The sequence below is a fragment of the Pseudophryne corroboree genome, chromosome 2, assembly GCF_028390025.1.
Source record: "Pseudophryne corroboree isolate aPseCor3 chromosome 2, aPseCor3.hap2, whole genome shotgun sequence".
NCBI lineage: Eukaryota > Metazoa > Chordata > Amphibia > Anura > Myobatrachidae > Pseudophryne > Pseudophryne corroboree.
In genome coordinates, this window is record NC_086445.1 from 83,694,769 (window position 1) to 83,712,832 (window position 18,064).

At 46.2% G+C, this 18,064-nt stretch overlaps 1 protein-coding gene across 3 annotated transcripts in view; it reads right to left on the bottom strand.

The window, feature by feature from the left end:
* The window catches only part of MTMR2 (myotubularin related protein 2), a 58,271-nt gene extending 42,930 nt beyond the window's left edge, over positions 1-15,341 (bottom strand). For 2 of the 3 annotated variants that reach the window (XM_063951484.1, XM_063951485.1), the window contains exons 1-3: positions 15,052-15,341; positions 7,832-8,303; positions 4,586-4,651 (exon numbers count right to left, since the gene is read on the bottom strand). In XM_063951484.1, the coding sequence (XP_063807554.1) occupies positions 4,586-4,643 (58 nt within the window). In that variant the 5' untranslated portion in view covers positions 4,644-4,651; positions 7,832-8,303; positions 15,052-15,341. Of the gene's footprint in view, positions 1-4,585; positions 4,652-7,831; positions 8,304-15,051 lie in introns of those variants that run through there. The other variant, XM_063951487.1, reaches the window with a different exon arrangement.
* Positions 15,342-18,064: the final 2,723 nt, after the last annotated feature.

Here is an 18,064-nt window from a genome sequence, read left to right on the forward strand (position 1 = left end):
AATAGAATTATCGGTAAGTAAATTCTTATTTTCTCTGACGTCCTAGTGGATGCTGGGAACTCCGTAAGGACCATGGGGATTATACCAAACCTCCCAAACAGGCGGGAGAGTGCGGATGACTCTGCAGCACCGAATGAGAGAACTCCAGGTCCTCCTCAGCCAGGGTATCAAATTTGTAGAATTTAGCAAACGTATTTGCCCCTGACCAAGTAGCTGCTCGGCAAAGTTGTAGAGCCGAGACCCCTCGGGCAGCCGCCCAAGAAGAGCCCACCTTCCGTGTGGAATGGGCTTTTACAGATTTTGGCTGTGGCAGGCCTGCCACAGAATGTGCAAGCTGAATTGTACTACAAATCCAACGAGCAATAGTCTGCTTAGAAGCAGGAGCACCCAGCTTGTTGGGTGCATACAGAATAAACAGCGAGTCAGATTTTCTGACTCCAGCCGTCCTGGAAACATATTTTCAGGGCCCTGACTACGTCCAGTAACTTGGAGTCCTCCAAGTCCCTAGTAGCCGCAGGTACCACAATAAGCTGGTTCAGGTGAAACGCTGAAACCACCTTAGGGAGAAATTGAGGACGAGTCCTCAATTCTGCCCTGTCCGTATGAAAAATCAGGTAAGGGCTTTTACAGGATAAAGCCGCCAATTCTGACACGCGCCTGGCCGAAGCCAAGGCCAACAACATGACCACTTTCCACGTGAGATATTTTAAATCCACAGATTTAAGCGGTTCAAACCAATGTGATTTTAGGAACCCCAAAACGACATTGAGATCCCAAGGTGCCACTGGAGGCACAAAAGGAGGCTGTATATGCAGCACCCCCTTGACAAACGTCTGAACTTCAGGCACTGAAGCCAGTTCTTTCTGGAAGAAAATCGACAGGGCCGAAATCTGAACCTTTATGGATCCCAATTTGAGGCCCATAGACACTCCTGTCTGCAGGAAATGTAGGAATCGACCCAGTTGAAATTCCTCCGTAGGGGCCTTCCTGGCCTTGCACCAAGCAACGTATTTCCGCCAAATGCGGTGATAATGCTTTATGGTTACATCCTTCCTGGCTTTGATCAGGGTAGGGATGACTTCCTCCGGAATGCCTTTCTCTTTCAGGATCCGGCGTTCAACCGCCATGCCGTCAAACGCAGCCGCGGTAAGTCTTGGAACAGACAGGGTCCTTGCTTTTTCTTAGAAACTCAGGAGAGTCCTAGAATGCACCCTTCTCGGCCGGGCACAAAAATCTAACTGAGGCTTGGAGGAGGGTCATAGGGGGAGGAGCCAGTGCACACCAGGTAGTCCTAAAGCTTTACTTTTGTGCCCAGTCTCCTGCGGAGCCGCTATTCCCCATGGTCCTTACGGAGTTCCCAGCATCCACTAGGACGTCAGAGAAACTACTAATAGTTTTCTCTCACCAAACACAATACCCTTTTATGTGGTATAATCATAAATATGTAATACATTTTTCATTGTCTCAATCCTGTAACGGGTGGACCTATTTGGAGGGTACACCAGTCTCATCGATGTGGACACTGGAGTCAGTATCCGTGTCGACATCTGTGTCTGTTATCTGAGGTAGCGGGCGATTTTAGAGCCCCCCATGACATTTGAGACGCTGGAACAGGCACAAGCTGAGTAGCCGGCTGTTCCGTGTCGTCGGCCTTTTATGTAAGGAGTTGACACTTTCTATAAGTTCAACCACACCGGTGTCGACCCCGCAGGGGGTGACAACATATTTACAGGCATTCGCTCCGCCTCCACCTCATTATCCTCCACATACCTGTCGACACAGCCGTACCGACACACAGCACACACACAGGGAATGCTCTGATAGAGGACAGGACCCCACAAAGCCCTTTGGGGAGACAGAGGGAGAGTATGCCAGCACACACCAGGGCGCTATATATCACAGGGATAGCACCTATAAAAAAGTGTTTTCCCTTATAGCTGCCTATATGTTGTATACTGCGCCTAAATTGTGCCCCCCCCCTCTCTTTTTAACCCTTTCTGTAGTGTATTAACTGCAGGGGAGAGCCAGGGAGCTTCCCTCCAACGGAGCTGTGAGGGAAAAATGGCGCCAGTGTGCTGAGGAGATAGGCTCCGCCCCTTTTTCGCGGACTTTTCTCCCGCATTTTTATGGAATCTGGCAGGGGTTAATATACATCCATATAGCCCTGGGGGTTATATGTGATGTATTTTTGCCAGCCAAGGTGTTTATATTGCTGCTCAGGGCGCCCCCCCCCCCAGCGCCCTGCACCCTCAGTGACCGGAGTGTGTGGTGTGCATGAGGAGCAACGGCGCACAGCTGCAGTGCTGTGCGCTACCTTGGTGAAGACTGATGTCTTCTGCCGCCGATTTTCCGGACCTCTTCTTGCTTCTGGCTCTGTAAGGGGGCCGGCGGCGCGGCTCTGGGACCGGACTCCGAGGCTGGGCCTGTGTTCGGTCCCTCTGGAGCTAATGGTGTCCAGTAGCCTAAGAAGCCCAAGCTGGCTGCAAGCAGGCAGGTTCGCTTCTTCTCCCCTTAGTCCCTCGATGCAGTGAGCCTGTTGCCAGCAGGTCTCACTGAAAATAAAAAACCTAAAACTAACTTTTTCTAAGAAGCTCAGGAGAGCTCCTAGATTGCACCCTGCTCGGTCAGGCACAAAAATCTAACTGAGGCTTGGAGGAGGGTCATAGGGGGGAGGAGCCAGTGCACACCAGATAGTCCTAAAGCTTTCTTTAGATGTGCCCAGTCTCCTGCGGAGCCGCTATTTAAAGGTACCCCATACAAAACTGCAAATCGTTATCTTTTTAGGGACATATCCAATTAAATGCAGTAAAAAATAAAAGTCCCACAGCACACAAAATTCTGGGAAACCACTGGATTTTTGGTATTCAATTAGATGAGAGAATTTTAGTCACGGTAATTTCTATAGAGGTTAACGCTGCTTTCTTCTCGCAGCTTCAGAACGGATTTAGGAAAGATCATTATTTTATAGTAAAAATGGCAGGTTCAGAACCCCTGGGATACCGCCTGGTGACTAATAAGACAATTGGAAGTTTTTAATTCGCTTAAATGGGCGATAATTACTATCATTAATGGGGTGAAATTCTGCAAAGTGCAGAATAATGGGTTAAAAGACGTGGGATAGGTATATGGGGGTGTTAGATGGGACAGGTGTTTTAATTTTGCAGGTGGGAGTTACAGAACTTCTCTAAGTGGCCTCCAATTACCCCCAAATCAACTTTTATCCAATTTTATGCATCCCAAATTTAACTGAACAATTTCTTCAAATGAAATAAAATGACTTAAAAAAAAAAAAAAAAAAATGCACAAAAAAAAAAATTAGCCATTTTAAAAACCTAAAAAAAATTGGTCTGTTGCCCAATATTTATATGTAGTTTTTCGGGGGGGTACAGGCTGATTTCCACATTTAAAAAATAAATTAAAATAAATTGCACACACGCCTGATCTTTTTCAATTGAATAGCACGAGAATAGGGAATGCACATTACTACGGTAATTGGAAAATGGGTGCTATAGCTGCGTTAAGTTTTCACCAAAAGCCTTGTGCTTTATTAGGATATGCTCCTTACTATCCGTTAATGTATCTTGCTGCAGATCTTTGCTTGTTTTATCATTCTCACTTAACACGGAAATAGCAGAAAAGTGGTCTTGCTGTACAAGAGCGGTACGATAATGTCTTTCCTTGAACATCAGAACAAATTGGTTTACAATTATAATGAAACATTTCTGAAAACGTTACTCCATGCCTGCTGCTGTATTTAATATCCATCGTCATGTAATTATAGCTAATCTCAGCAATTTATCACCCACTTTCAGAGGCAGTGACAGCAGCTCAGTCAGCAAAAGTGGAGCCTGCAGGACAGAGTCCGTAAAAAATGCTTATTTGTCACTTTCAGTATGAATGGGTGCCTCGTACTTGGAACATTTTCACATTTTGAGTACAACGCCACCCTAAATCCAATATGGGATTAAGCAAATAGTCTACACAAAAATATTAGATAAATAAAAACACCCTAGGTAACATATTTATGTCTGCACAATGGCCCTCATTCCGAGTTGTTCGCTCGCTAGCTGCTTTTAGCAGCATTGCACACGCTAAGCCGCCGCCTACTGGGAGTGAATCTTAGCTTAGCAAAATTGCGAACGAAAGATTCTCAAAATTGCGAATAGAAATTTCTTTGCAGTTTGAGTAGCTCGGGACTTACTCTGCCACTGCGATCAGTTCAGTCAGTTTCGTTCCTGGTTTGACGTCACAAACACACCCAGCGTTTGCCCAGACACTCCCCCGTTTCTCCAGCCACTCCCGCGTTTTTCCCAGAAACGGCAGCGTTTTTTCACACACTCCCATAAAACGGCCAGTTTCCGCCCAGAAACACCCACTTCCTGTCAATCACATTACGATCACCAGAACGAAGAAAAGACGTCGTAATGCCGTGAGTAAAATACCAAACTTCTTAGCAAATTTACTTGGCGCAGTGCGAACATTGCGCATGCGCAATTAGCGGAAAATCGCTGCGATGCGAAGAAAATTACCGAGCGAACAACTCGGAATGACCCCCAATGACAGTATATACAATTATTCAGCCTACCCATATCTTTAACCACCTCTCCGGGTAGCAGCAGCAATTCCTCCATCCCAGCAAGCATGCTGAAAGCTAAAACAACAACAATAAAGGCTAAAGTTTGTGAAATAAAAATAAATACATAAAAAAACACTACAGATTTTTTTTCTTCTGTAACATAACAAATAAAAGCAATCACTGCACAAAAATCAGTAAACGTAATCGAAAATGGGTTCTGACAGGAGGACAAATTCAGATTTTATTTAACTTATTATACTTGTACTATAAAACAGATAATAGATCTTAAAGACCACATGAAAATTTTTGCATTTAACTTTACAAAGCTGTCCATTCTATGATTGTGATACCCAAACTATATGCGGCAATATATATATATATTCTTTTTCTGACAGCTGAAACGATAGAGAACATACGATTTCCTGTATACAAATGACACAATTATTGTTCCTACATCAACGATAAATTTCCCTAATGGTCATTGAAACGATGTTTTTACATGCAGTTTGTCAAACGACGCCTGTGCACACTGCATTTGCTGCAGGACACTGGCTCATCGGGACCAACAGCAATTATGCACCTCATTAAGCTGCGAGCAGAAAGATCAGACATATTCCACGATAGCTCGCAGCTATCCTAATATCGCCCAAAGACTAACTATCTGGTATAGAAAAGCAAAATATAAAACATGCCTAATTTAGGGGCTAACATTAAGTGCACATTTTTCTGCTTACTGGGGTCATAATCAGGCTTCAAATTACTTCCGGACACGGGGTAATTCAGACCTGATCGCAGCAGCAAATGTGTTAGCTAATGGGCAAAACCATGTGCACTGCAGGGGGGACAGATGTAACATGTGCAGAGAGAGTTAGATTTATATTGTTTCTGTGCAGGGTAAATACTGGCTGCTTTATTTTTACACTGCAATTTAGATTTCAGTTTGAACACACCCCACCCAAATCTTACTCTCTCTGCACATGTTACATCTGCACCCCCTGCAGTGCACATGGTTTTGCCCATTGGATAACAAATTTGTTGCTGCGATCAGATCTGAATTAGGACCACTGTTTCCTACATGTGCAACTCCTAGCACTGTGACAGGGAACGCATAGAGGGCCTAATTCAGACCTGATCGTAGCCATGCAATCAGCCACCCTGACATGCGGGGGGACGGCCAGCACAGGGCTAGTCCGCCCCGCATGTCTGTTCCTTCCCCCGCCGCACGGGTGCGATAGTATCATACGGCGGCAATGCTGTAACACCGGGCGAGTAAGTCCCTACCTGGTAGGCAACGTTTTGCTGCATCCTGGGTCATAGCAGCTGCATGTAACGTCAAGCAGCTGCCGCGGCCCGCCCCCCCCACCCCTTCACACACGGTCCCCACACGCACGCCTGCGTTGCCCGGACCGCGCCCCCAAAACGGCGGCCGAACGCAATCAGGCAGAGGCGATCGCTGGGCTGAGATGCCGATCACATCTCTGGCATGCACATGTGCACTGTGGCGCATGCGCAGTTCAGACCTGATCACAGCAGAGAACAGGTCTGAATGAACCCCAGAGTCGTTTTAAATCCCCCCCTCTCTGCTGCCTGGTCTTTGAGGTTTTTTTCAGTAACCATGTGCGCGTAAATGTGGAATTTCACAGCCAGATCTATTTCTTGAAGTAGCAGCCTGCTGTTCCCCAGGTCGCCAGTCCAGTCTTTGGCTTGTATAGCATCAGATGGTACATCGCTGTAGCCCCTGCATTAGAGAAAACTAATAAAATGCTACCTGATCTACATATTACTAGAAGAGACAAAGACAAGAAGAGACAAAAGGGGAAGAGAAGAAGGTGCATTATAAATCAACCGGGGGTGTTTTTATCGGGTGTGGATCATTGGGTCGACCTAGAAAACATCGACATGCTCAAGGTCGACACAGCTAAAAGGTCGACACGGCCAAAAGGTAGACATGGTTTTTTTTTTTGGTACCGTTTACTCTGTAACATGACCGGAAACACTAATTAGTACACCGCCTCCCCTTGCATGGCTCGCTACGCTAGGTTACTATTCCCAATCGTAGTGCACGTGGATGGTGAAGTGTGAAAAAGTTAATAAAGGGAAAAACTTGTAAAAAAACTCATGTCGACAATTAACATGTCAACCTTTTGACCATGTCAACCATTAGTAGTCGACCTAACATCCGGATCCTGTTTTTATCTACCCCCGTGCAAGGTATTGCTAGAGAACTGTAAAGCAGTGTTTTTTCTGTACTATATTATGCTATGTATCTGTTAAGCGCCTTGAGTCCTATGGGAGAAAGAGCGCTATATAAATAAATTATTATTATTATTATTATTATTATTATTATTATTACCAAACTTGATCCTCGAGGCTCACTAACAGTCCAGGTTTTAAGGATAGCCGCACTTGAGCACAGGTGACTTAATTAGTACCTCAGTTATTTTGATTTCACCATCTGTGCTCAAACATGGATATGACTAAACCATGGACTGTTAGGCCGGGTACACATCAGAACGATGTGTTCCCCAGCCAAATATGCCAGCTGATGTATCGTATTGCGGTACACAATAGAACGATTTAATAACTGACGGAACGATCATGAGGAGGAGTCCATGACGCGGCAGTGAGGGGAGACAGTAGGTGGCAGTATGCACATAGGGCATTTAGAAATACTGTACAACAGATATAAAACCAGGAGAAAGAAAGAATAGTTCTAGATTAAAATGTAGCAAATGCCAGATTGAGCAAATGGCATACAGCAGAGTGTGTACAGAACAAAGCGGACCACAAAAAAAAATATCATAGGAGGTAGAGTCCAAATATGTTTACAGGCACCTTGTTCTCTAGACCAGGCATTCCCAACCACGGTCCTCGAGGCACACCAACAGTGCAGGTTTTAGTGATATCCAGGCTTCAGCACAGATGACTTAATTAGTAGCTCAGTTATTTTGATTTAACCATCTGTGATGCAGCCTGGATATCACTAAAACCTGCACTGTTGGTGTGCCTTGAGGACCGTGGTTGGGAATGCCTGCTCTAGACAAAGGAGCAATGTATCACATCTCACTTACATATACAAAAGCAGTATTTACTCCATATTAAAATAACTTTGAAAGCTGTTTGCACAGTACATAAAAAGTACACTTGAAGTCCATGCACCAGTTTTGAAAAATGTGCCGCTATGATAACGCTGTCTACACTTTAGCACAATGGCACATTCACAACACGCCGATTGCTCAGTGTACAACGACTCACCTTTATACGGTTGCTGTTGCTCAGTGCAGGAGACTGCTATCTGGGGTGTAGTCAGATGGCCTTGACTAATATAATAATTTCATCAGACACTGAGTCACTGGTGATGTCACCAACGTCTTTCAGGTAGCAGACAAAAGGATATTCTTTATTTTCTTCCACAGGCTTCAGTGGGGAAGGGGGGGTGGGGGGGGGGGGGGGTGAGCTCCCCTGCGTGTAATTTGCAACCTGCAAATTGCTGCTGCTCGCTAAACCAGTTTCCAATTCTCTCTTCCCAGAACGAAAAAATAAACAAGGAACGAACAATAGGAGTTCATATTATTTTACTTCCAGAAGATGTGGATGAATGAGGCAACAGAATTTACACTTGCAAGTTATATTTAAGAAGGGTGTCGCCAGTCTTTTCAGAGTCACCCAACCCTGGTGTTCTTCAGCAGGAGCTCATCTGATGCTGAAAGCGTCGTCTTTTCTAGAACTACAATTGAAATAAAAATAAAGTTACAAGTGGGACACACTGTGTGGCGTGAGAATCACTACTGTCTGTATGCAGTGCACTGGCGGAACCTGTTTACAATTTTGTTCAATTTTTACAACACTGTTTACACGAGTTGCCAGCACTACGGCCAGATTCAATTAACTACAAATTAGCGCCAAAAGCTCGCACTACGCAAATAACTGCCAATTATATTAGCTAATTACTCTTACAACCAACCCGCAAAGTCACTGGAAGCTGAAGGCTAAGTTAATTTGGCCCTATGGAGGAGGCGAGTGGAGGAGGAGGGGGATTTAGTTCTCAAACATCAGGTTCCGTTACAGGACAGGACATCACATCTCTGCCGGCATTGCAAGCTTTTCCTCGTACCTGCGCATTGTGCTGCACTGAATTCCCTCCTATATGTACCAACTTTAATGACAAATAGCTAAAAGTTGAAACTATTAGGAAAGCAATGACAGCGGAACTCACCCCAGATTTGTGGATTTATACATAAAGCCCTATGTGGTGGAGCTGAAACAAATTATCTGCAAATCCAGAGCATATAGCCTCATTTACTCACGGGGCAAAAATATTGAATAGAACAGGATAAACCTGTAAGGCCGGGTACACACCTGAGCAATAGGCAGTTGGGACGATTGCCCGTACACACCAGGAAGATTTGCTGAAGGAAGGAACGATCACTGTTCCATCCTTCATTAACATTCAGCAGGGCTGACCAGAAAACGTTGCCAGTGACTGCGGGAGTGAGCAAATCAGGCATATAGGCGATATGCATAATTTGCTGTGTTGATTTGGCAAATCGTGCCAATATCAGCCTTGTGTGTACCCAGGCTTAGAGTATTTGCAAAAGAAAACAACCTGTCTTCCACTAAAGCTCAGACTGGCCAGATCTCCACATTGTAGTCAATCTGTTTTGATTGAATGTTACCAAAACTAGGAGGGGGGAAGGGGGGGGGGGGTGTCTTTGTGGTCTATTCAGTTAGGGTCGGATCCATTCCAACATGCATTTGTCGAAATGGATCCGACAAGGGGTATTCAATGCCCATCTCAATTCTACTTTAAAAAAGTCGAATTGAGATGAGGGACTGGAGAGGGGAAAGATGGGGGAGAGCCGTGGGCAGACGGGGGACAGCAGCGCTGCAGGAGGATGTGGCACAGCCGCCAGACCTCACGGCAGCGTCCACCCGGCTCCAGCAAGCGGGACCTCACTTGCCGGTGCCGGATGGACGCTGCCGTGAGCGGCGACTATGACACATCCTTCTGCAGCGCTGTGCTGTAGCTCTGCTCGCCCCCGTCTGCCCGCGGCTCTCCCCCCCCCCCCCCCCCCCTCCTCCTCTCAGGTCCCTCATCTGAGTTCGACTTTTTTTAAAGTCGAACTGAGATGGTCGGAAAAGGGGCCAAAACCTGTTGAATTTGGCCCCGTTTCCCTCAGAAGCACGTGAATCAGCAGCTATACCGCCGATTCACGTACCATTCCACAAGTCGAATTCCCCGACTTGTCTAATAAAAATGCTTGGGACTGAATAGGTCAGAACCCCTTTCGACCTGAAAAAGTCGAAAACTGCCGTCTTTTCGACAAGACGGCAGTTTCGACCTTAACTGATTATACCCCTTTGTTTCTTGAGATGGTAAGGAGAGTCTTGAGTGTTCAATTAGCCACAGTGTGCCGTTGCAACAAAGGGGGTAATTCCAAGTTGATCGCAGCAGGAAATTTTTTAGCAGTTGGGCAAATCCATGTGCACTGCAGGGGAGGCAGATATAACATTTGCAGAGAGAGTTAGATTTGGGTGGGTTATTTTGTTTCTGTGCAGGGTAAATACTGGCTGCTTTATTTTTACACTGCAATTTAGATTGCAGATTGAACACACCACACCCAAATCTAACTCTTTCTGCACATGTTATATCTGCCTCCCTTGCAGTGTACATGGTTTTGCCCAGCTGCTAAAAAATTTCCTGCTGCGATCAACTTGGAATTACCCCCAAAATCAGCCTACATGCACAGGTTTTCTATGCAGCCCTATGGGAATAGGAACAAAATTTGGCGAGTTGAAAGCTACTGCAAGTGTGACATATGCGACGGGGAGAGACACTTCACAGCTAATTGAATATACCCCTTTGGGGCTGTTGTGATCTTGGGATGCCTGACAACAATATAGCTTTTACTGCACACCCCACAGATGAGCCTTTGGGGCAAAACATTGCATGATACGGTTAAAAAAAAAATAGAGTATACCTTTCTATAGCCAGACATGAATGTTAACACAATAAGTATATAATCTTTCCTGCTATGGTCTGCTAATTTACTGGTTTAATTATACTGTGTGCTTTGTGCAGTGCCAATTTGTCCACAGGAATCACACACAGTATGCAGGGGAAAATAAAAAGTTTGCAGATCCAAAGTATCTGTTAACGGCCCTACACACTGGCAGATCTCACTGCACGATATGAACGTTCTCGTTCATTAATGAACGAGAACTTGTTCATATCGTGCAGTGTGTAGGCACCAACGATTAACGATGCGCGGCCCCGCGCTCGTTAATCATTGGTGCCCTGTAGCTTATGCATGCAGGCCAATATGGACAAGATTGTCCATATTAGCATGCATTGCTATGGAGCCGGGAGGAGTGAAGAAACTTTACTCCCCCCCCGCCACCAGGTCACCCGTCTGCCGGGCACCCAAGAAATGAAAGGTTACATTATAAAGTGTCAATTTGGGGTACTCATGGCAAGGCTGTGAGACTTTTCTAAAATATGTGACCTGGGAGAAGTACATAAAAAAAGTGGGGAAGCCATCCTGGACCCCAACACAGCGGTAACGGAGACGGCAGGACCAAATAGAAAACTGTTAGTGGCCATAATGTAAGTACCGGAGGATTTTACAAGGTGTCCGTTGGATGTTTTATGCACTTTTTATTAATAGTTGAAAAATTATAGCTGGCAAGTGTTTTCCATCCAATTAACGACTTTCTGGAATTTTGGGGAACCGAAAAACTTACTCTCCAGTGTTTTTATCCAGGTTTGTAAAAAGCTGTCTAAACACTTTTACCTCTCATCTGCAAGTTCAAAACCCCTCCACGTACCTGTCCCACATCATTTACCCCTCCATGTACCTGTTCCACATCATTTACCCCTCCCACATCATTTACCCCTCCACGTACCTGTCCCACATCATTTACCCCTCCACGTACCTGTCCCACATCATTTACCCCTCCACGTACCTGTCCCACATCATTTACACCGCCACGTACCTGTCCCACATCATTTACCCCTCCACGTACCTGTCCCACATCATTTACCCCTCCACGTACCTGTCCCACATCATTTACCCCTCCACGTACCTGTCCCACATCATTTACCCCTCCACGTACCTGTCCCACATCATTTACCCCATCATTTACACCGCCACGAACCTGTCCCACATTATTTACACCGCCACGAACCTGTCCCACATCATTTACCCCTCCACGTACCTGTCCCACATCATTTACCCCTCCACGTACCTGTCCCACATCATTTACCCCACCACGTACCTGTCCCACATCATTTACCTCTCCACGAACCTGTCCCACATCATTTACCCCTCCACGTACCTGTCCCACATAATTTACGTCTCCACGAACCTGTCCCACATCATTTACACCGCCACGTACCTGTCCCACATCATTTACCCCTCCACGTACCTGTCCCACATCATTTACCTCTCCACGTACCTGTCCCACATCATTTACCTCTCCACGTACCTGTCCCACATCATTTACCTCTCCACAAACCTGTCCCACATCATTTACACCGCCATGAACCTATCCCACATCATTTACACCATCACGAACCTGTCCCACATAATTTACCCCTCCACATACCTTTCCCACATCATTTACCTCTCCACGTACCTGTCCCACATCATTTACACCTCCACGTACCTGTCCCACACAATTTACACCACCATGTATCAGTCCCACATCATCTACACACAGTACTGAGCTTTTTAGAGAAATTCACCTGAAAACGGACATGTCTTTGTTATTTAAACCCCTCCAAATGCATGATTAATCATTGGGTGGGGGGCACCAGAAGGGATGTAGTTTTGTGACCAGCAGTCAGGAAACTGCCGGTCACTATACAGATGCTGGGATCCAGGACGATTCTGAGCCCGACAGTCGGCATGCCAACTAACAGAGATATGTACAAGGTAGATGGCGCTTCACAAAGGCACATACCTAAAATAGGCTCTACAAGCTGCTCTCCGAATGTGGGCGGGCTGCCCCAACAGACCAAAAAATGAAAGAAAAAGATGGGAGCGCTGAGAGAGTCTATTATAATTTTTATTAATAATAAAAAACAATGATCTGAATACTAAAATGTGAAATTCACATGAGTTGATAACCTGAATTGAAGATACAATGAAGCAAGCTGCTGGCAAAAATATAATAAATATTTAAATACAAACTAGAACTTGGCCACAGTCAAATGTCCGTAAATGAATATGAGGTATTTAATTTCATTAAAATAAGGGACTGATTTTATACTAAAATTGCAACAGGCATCCGATGGGAATAATATAGTACATAAATGTGGTGGGTGTCTTACCCACTAGGTATGGTGATCCCCTATAAAATTACCACATACTCTGAGGAATGCTGTAAAGAAATGAGAAAGAGCTCTGAATGGAATGGAATCCTGCTTCAGCCGTGTGTCCACAGGCTGGAGTGCATAGAATGAACACTGTGCAGGACCAATAGGATGGTTCAATGGCAATGAGAGATTAGTAATGATGTAGTTAGTAAAGTCTCTCTCCTCTCGTGAATGAAGGAGTCATTTCCTTCTGATGAAATGGCCAGTCAGAGAGGCGGAGAAACGCGTTCGGTATTCCCATCGAAGGATTCACCGGCTGCTTTGCTACATTTACCTATTGGCTCCATAATTCTATCTTCAATTCATTTCTGCTAAAGGCAATCCGTCTCCTCATTCAACCACATAGTTTGCTGCCTCCTAACCAGTGTGTTTCCATCATTCCTCCCCACCGCAAAGGGTATTACTTCAGCAGCACGGCTGGCTGTACACTCACTGGATCGAGCCGCTGCACACCCGGCTCAGTACAGTTTCATTACCAGCAGGATGTATCATCACTTATTGGAGGAAAGTGACCGCACAGGAGGCGCTTTCAGTCACTGGTTTTGCAGGTACTGTTTTTACCCCCACGCCACCTAAGAGATCCTGCTAGGGATTAGTGCCGGCGGCACAACTTTTGCAATCGAGCCGCTGCACACCTAGTTCAATCCAGCCGCCATTCACCATCAGCCGGAACCATTTCATTCACGAGAGGAGAGAGACTTCACTAACCACATTATTATTAATCTCTCATTGGGGGTAATTCCAAGTTGATCGCAGCAGGAAATTTTTTAGCAGTTGGGCAAAACCATGTGCATTGCAGGGGAGGCAGATATAACATGTGCAGAGAGAGTGAGATTTGGGTGGGTTATTTTATTTCTGTGCAGGGTAAATACTGGCTGCTTTATTTTTACATTGCAATTTAGATTGCAGATTGAACACACGCCACCCAAATCTAACTCTCTCTGCACATGTTATATCTGCCTCCCCTGCAGTGCACATGGTTTTGCCCAACTGCTAAAAAATTTCCTGCTGCGATCAACTCAGAATTACCCCCATTGCCATTGAACCATCCTATTGGTCCTGCACAGTGTTCATTCTATGCACTCCAGCCTGTGGACACACGGCTGATGCCGGATTCCATTCAGAGCTCTTTCTCATTTCTTTACAGCATTCCTCAGAGTATGTGGTAATTTTATAGGGGATCACCATACCTAGTGGGTAAGACACCCACCACATTTATGTACTATATTATTCCCATCGGATGCCTGTTGCAATTTTAGTATAATATCAGTCCCTTATTTTAATGATACCAATACCTCATATTCATTTACGGACATTTGACTGTGGCCAAGTTCTAGTTTGTATTTAAATATTTATTATATTGTTGCCAGCAGCTTGCTTCATTGTATCTTCTATTCAGGTTATCAACTCATGTGAATTTCACATTTTAGTATTCAGGTCATTGGTTTTTATTATTAATAAAAATTATAATAGACTCTCTCAGCGCTCCCATCTTTTTCTTTCGACTAACAGGGACTATTCCCACCCATGGGTGTCCCTGACACCCATAGTGGGAACAGAACCTGTGGCAAGCGCAGCGAGCCCGCAAGGTGCTACGTTGCGCTCGCATTCCCCACACCCCCTCCCCAGGGATCCGAAACATCGGTCACCCGAACCCAACCCCACCCCTAAGTGGAACTTGTCATTACAAGGGAAGGGATCTATTGAGATTCCCCACCCATGCCACAATAACACATGCCATACAAATTACAATGGGAACACTGAATAAACAGTGATAGGGACAGTAGGCAGGCTGCAGCACACACTGACCCTACTGTGTGCAACACAATAGACTCCATGTACAATAATAAATGACAGACAATGGTCACTCCCAGTCCTCACACTGTCACTTATTACTACAGCTCCCAGCTGAGCTTTTCCTGCCAGCCCAAGGTCACCAGGGCATTCTGCAACCTGTAGTTCCACCACAGACTACTTGCACCTGCTCTCTGTAAGACAACTGCTATTGCTACTGTATTCTACTGCCTGTCTGTCTGGAGTCTCCTTCCTTCCCACATTGATTGCAGCTGCAGCAGCAGGCCCTCCCCCTCCTTACCCGCAGCATCAGATGGGAGGAGGCAGCAGGGGCGACCGTCTCTGTCCAAGGCGCCGACAATGCTAGTGCAGCTGCCGAGTCCCGTCTCCCGCGAGAGTGACGCTGGCTGTCTGTCTGTGTCTGTGGGAAGACACGCGCAGTGCACGGCAAAGCGCGCGGGTGCACACGAGCGGTAGATATTGTGCCCGCGCTGCAGTGTCGAGAGAGAGGCGGGAGTGCGCCTGCGGCCCTGCGCTTGTCCACAATCCTAACCTAATACCTACATACCCTCCAACATGACCCGCCCCACTAGGTACAAAATGCTCTGTTTCTGGACTTCCCTCTTAATTTATTATTGCCATCACCTGTGAAGAAACAGCTTTCTTATCATTTAACTAGTTCAACACAGGTGATGGAAATAATAAATTAAGAGGGAAGTCCAGGAACAGAGCATTTTGTACCTAGTGGGGCTGGTCATGTTGGAGGGTCTGCATACCTCCCAACATGACCTTCTCCAGGAGGGACAGAATGCTCTGCTCCTGGACTTCCCTCTTAATTTATGATTGCCATCACCTGTGTTGAAACACCTTTCTTATCCATTAACCTGTTCAAAACAGGTGCTGCAATCATATATTAAGAGAAAAGTCCAGAAGCAGAGCATTGTGTCCCTCCTGGAGAGGGTCATGTTGGGAGGTATGGGTCTGTACCTATTCCTAATGTATAAAACCTATAATATGACATTATTAGAGAGCACACGGTTAAATCAGTGCTAGATCATAATGAGAGGTACAATGAAAATGTGGGTAGTCAGTACAGCCTGACACAAGGAAACACTGAGGGTCCCATTCAGTTCTGCGCGCTGCTAGGCCGCAGCATGTTATGCAGTAGACCAACAGCGCAACCGCTTCAGCAGCATTTTTTAATGGGCTTTTACTGCCCAATTCTTGGTCCCGCCTCCCCGCTTCCTTCCCTTTACACTGACAGCGGGAGGCACCGACAGCGGTGCCTCCTAAACTCATTTATAAAGAATATATAGACACCAAGAATCATTAAAATAATATAACGCCTAATGCATATACTTATGACACAGAATATGTGTCATAAGTATTTCTTTTATATTATTTTAATGATTATGACAGGGGAGGCAGTGCCTCCCCTGCCTCCCCTGACTGCACGTCCCTGGTACACACATCACGTACAAACTCCACACAGATGGCCTCCGTGCGCGTACTTGTTCTGCCGTGCGTGCACATATTCGCAAGTTGCGTATGGCCGCTCACGCGGTCCTGCGTATTAGCGCGTGGTATGAGTAATTACGGTAGCATTTGTACTCGCATGGAAAAGCCACAAAGACATATCTAATATTTAATCCACATAGTGCACAATGTACACATAGCCCACACGCACCACACCAGCAAGTTATACTTGTTTAAAAGGTACAACAACAAAGGGAATTACCTTTACAGGATATATGGGGACAGCATTAGGTTATGAGGTGGTGTGTGGTATCCAACTGTAGGGTATTTTAAGGGCAACATTCCGGTAGCAGTTTGCAGAAGATAGCACACGGATATTAATATTATCCTGTGTTTACTGTACTCTGTTATGCGGCGGCAACCCAGTGGAGACCAACTGCAAGCACACCTGGAACAGACATCGCCCACCTATTCAAACCAACCTATGACCCCTCCTGTACTGTAAATGACCAGCCCTTTGACCTATGGATGAAGAGGTTACAGTTTCCATTGTATTGTGTTTTTACCAACTGTATAAAAGACAAAGCTGCCTAGCAGTGTTGGCCTGGGGTCAGGAGGGTGTGAAAGTGAAAAAAGAAAATATGTGAGGTTTTGCTATCCAACTAAAGGACAGAAAATGGGGCGTAGTAATTTCTGTCTTTTTCTCGTACATCCTAGTGGATACTGGGGTCTTGTACTTTAGTACCATGGAGTATAGATTGGGTCCACTGGAGCCTGGCACTTTAAAACTTCAAGTGTGTGTATGTGTGTGCTGGCTCTTCCCCTCTATGCCCCTCCTACCAGACTCAGTTTAGAAAAATGTGCCCAAGGAGCCGGGTGCACTTCTCTGGAGATCCAGAAATTTTTTCTTTTCAATTTAATTTAGTTATTTCTCTCAAGTAGCTCTGCTTGGCAGACAGTCTACCTGCTTCGTGGGACTTAGAGGCGACCCGAACCAACCTCCTGTGGGTTAAAGGTTCGTAATCCCAGCTGAGAGGACACTGAGCTCCAGAGATGCTGATCACTCATCGTCAGTATGTGTGCCCACACCAGCAGCTAGCCGCCACCCTCAAACAGATGACGAAGACCAGGTGCGGTGAGTGTTACACCGGGGTCCCGGTTAGCTAGTCCCCGGTGCAGTTTGGCGGCGGTCACTGGCCCGGAGCTGCGGTGCCCGCCGCGGATGGAACTGGATCAGGGCTATGGCCCGGCAGTGCTCACTGTCATCTAAGGCTTTGCGTGTACGGTAACTGACATTTCCATGGTGTTTTACACTTGTGGCCAGTATAATCTTATCAGGGACTGCGCGCCATTGCAAGGGGCAGGGCTTCCCGGAGCAGGACCAGTGGTGGGAAGGCGCCATTTTCCTGCTGCTGCGGATCATCAAGGCTGCATGCAAGCTGCTCCTCCAGGACCCACGCTGTTACAGACTGTCTGAACTGGTACCAGGGGGTCATAGACAGGGGGAGCGCATCAGCGGTAACACCGCTGCACTGATTTTACATACACTTATTTTCACACATTGTGCTGCTGTGGTTGGCTCCTCATTGTCACTCCAAAGGGCTCTCTAGGGTCTGTGTGGGGTGTTGGGCTAAGGGCTGCGCTGTTGTTTACTGTATAATGGGGGTCATTCCGAGTTGATCGTAGCTGTGCTAAATTTAGCACAGCTGCGATCATCTTCCCTGACATGCTTGCGTTGGCCGGACAGCGCCCCCCTAAACGGAGGCTTAACGCCGCCGTCCAGCCCCCTCCCGCCCTGCGACCGCCTCTGCCTGTCAATCAGGCAGAGGCGGTCACTA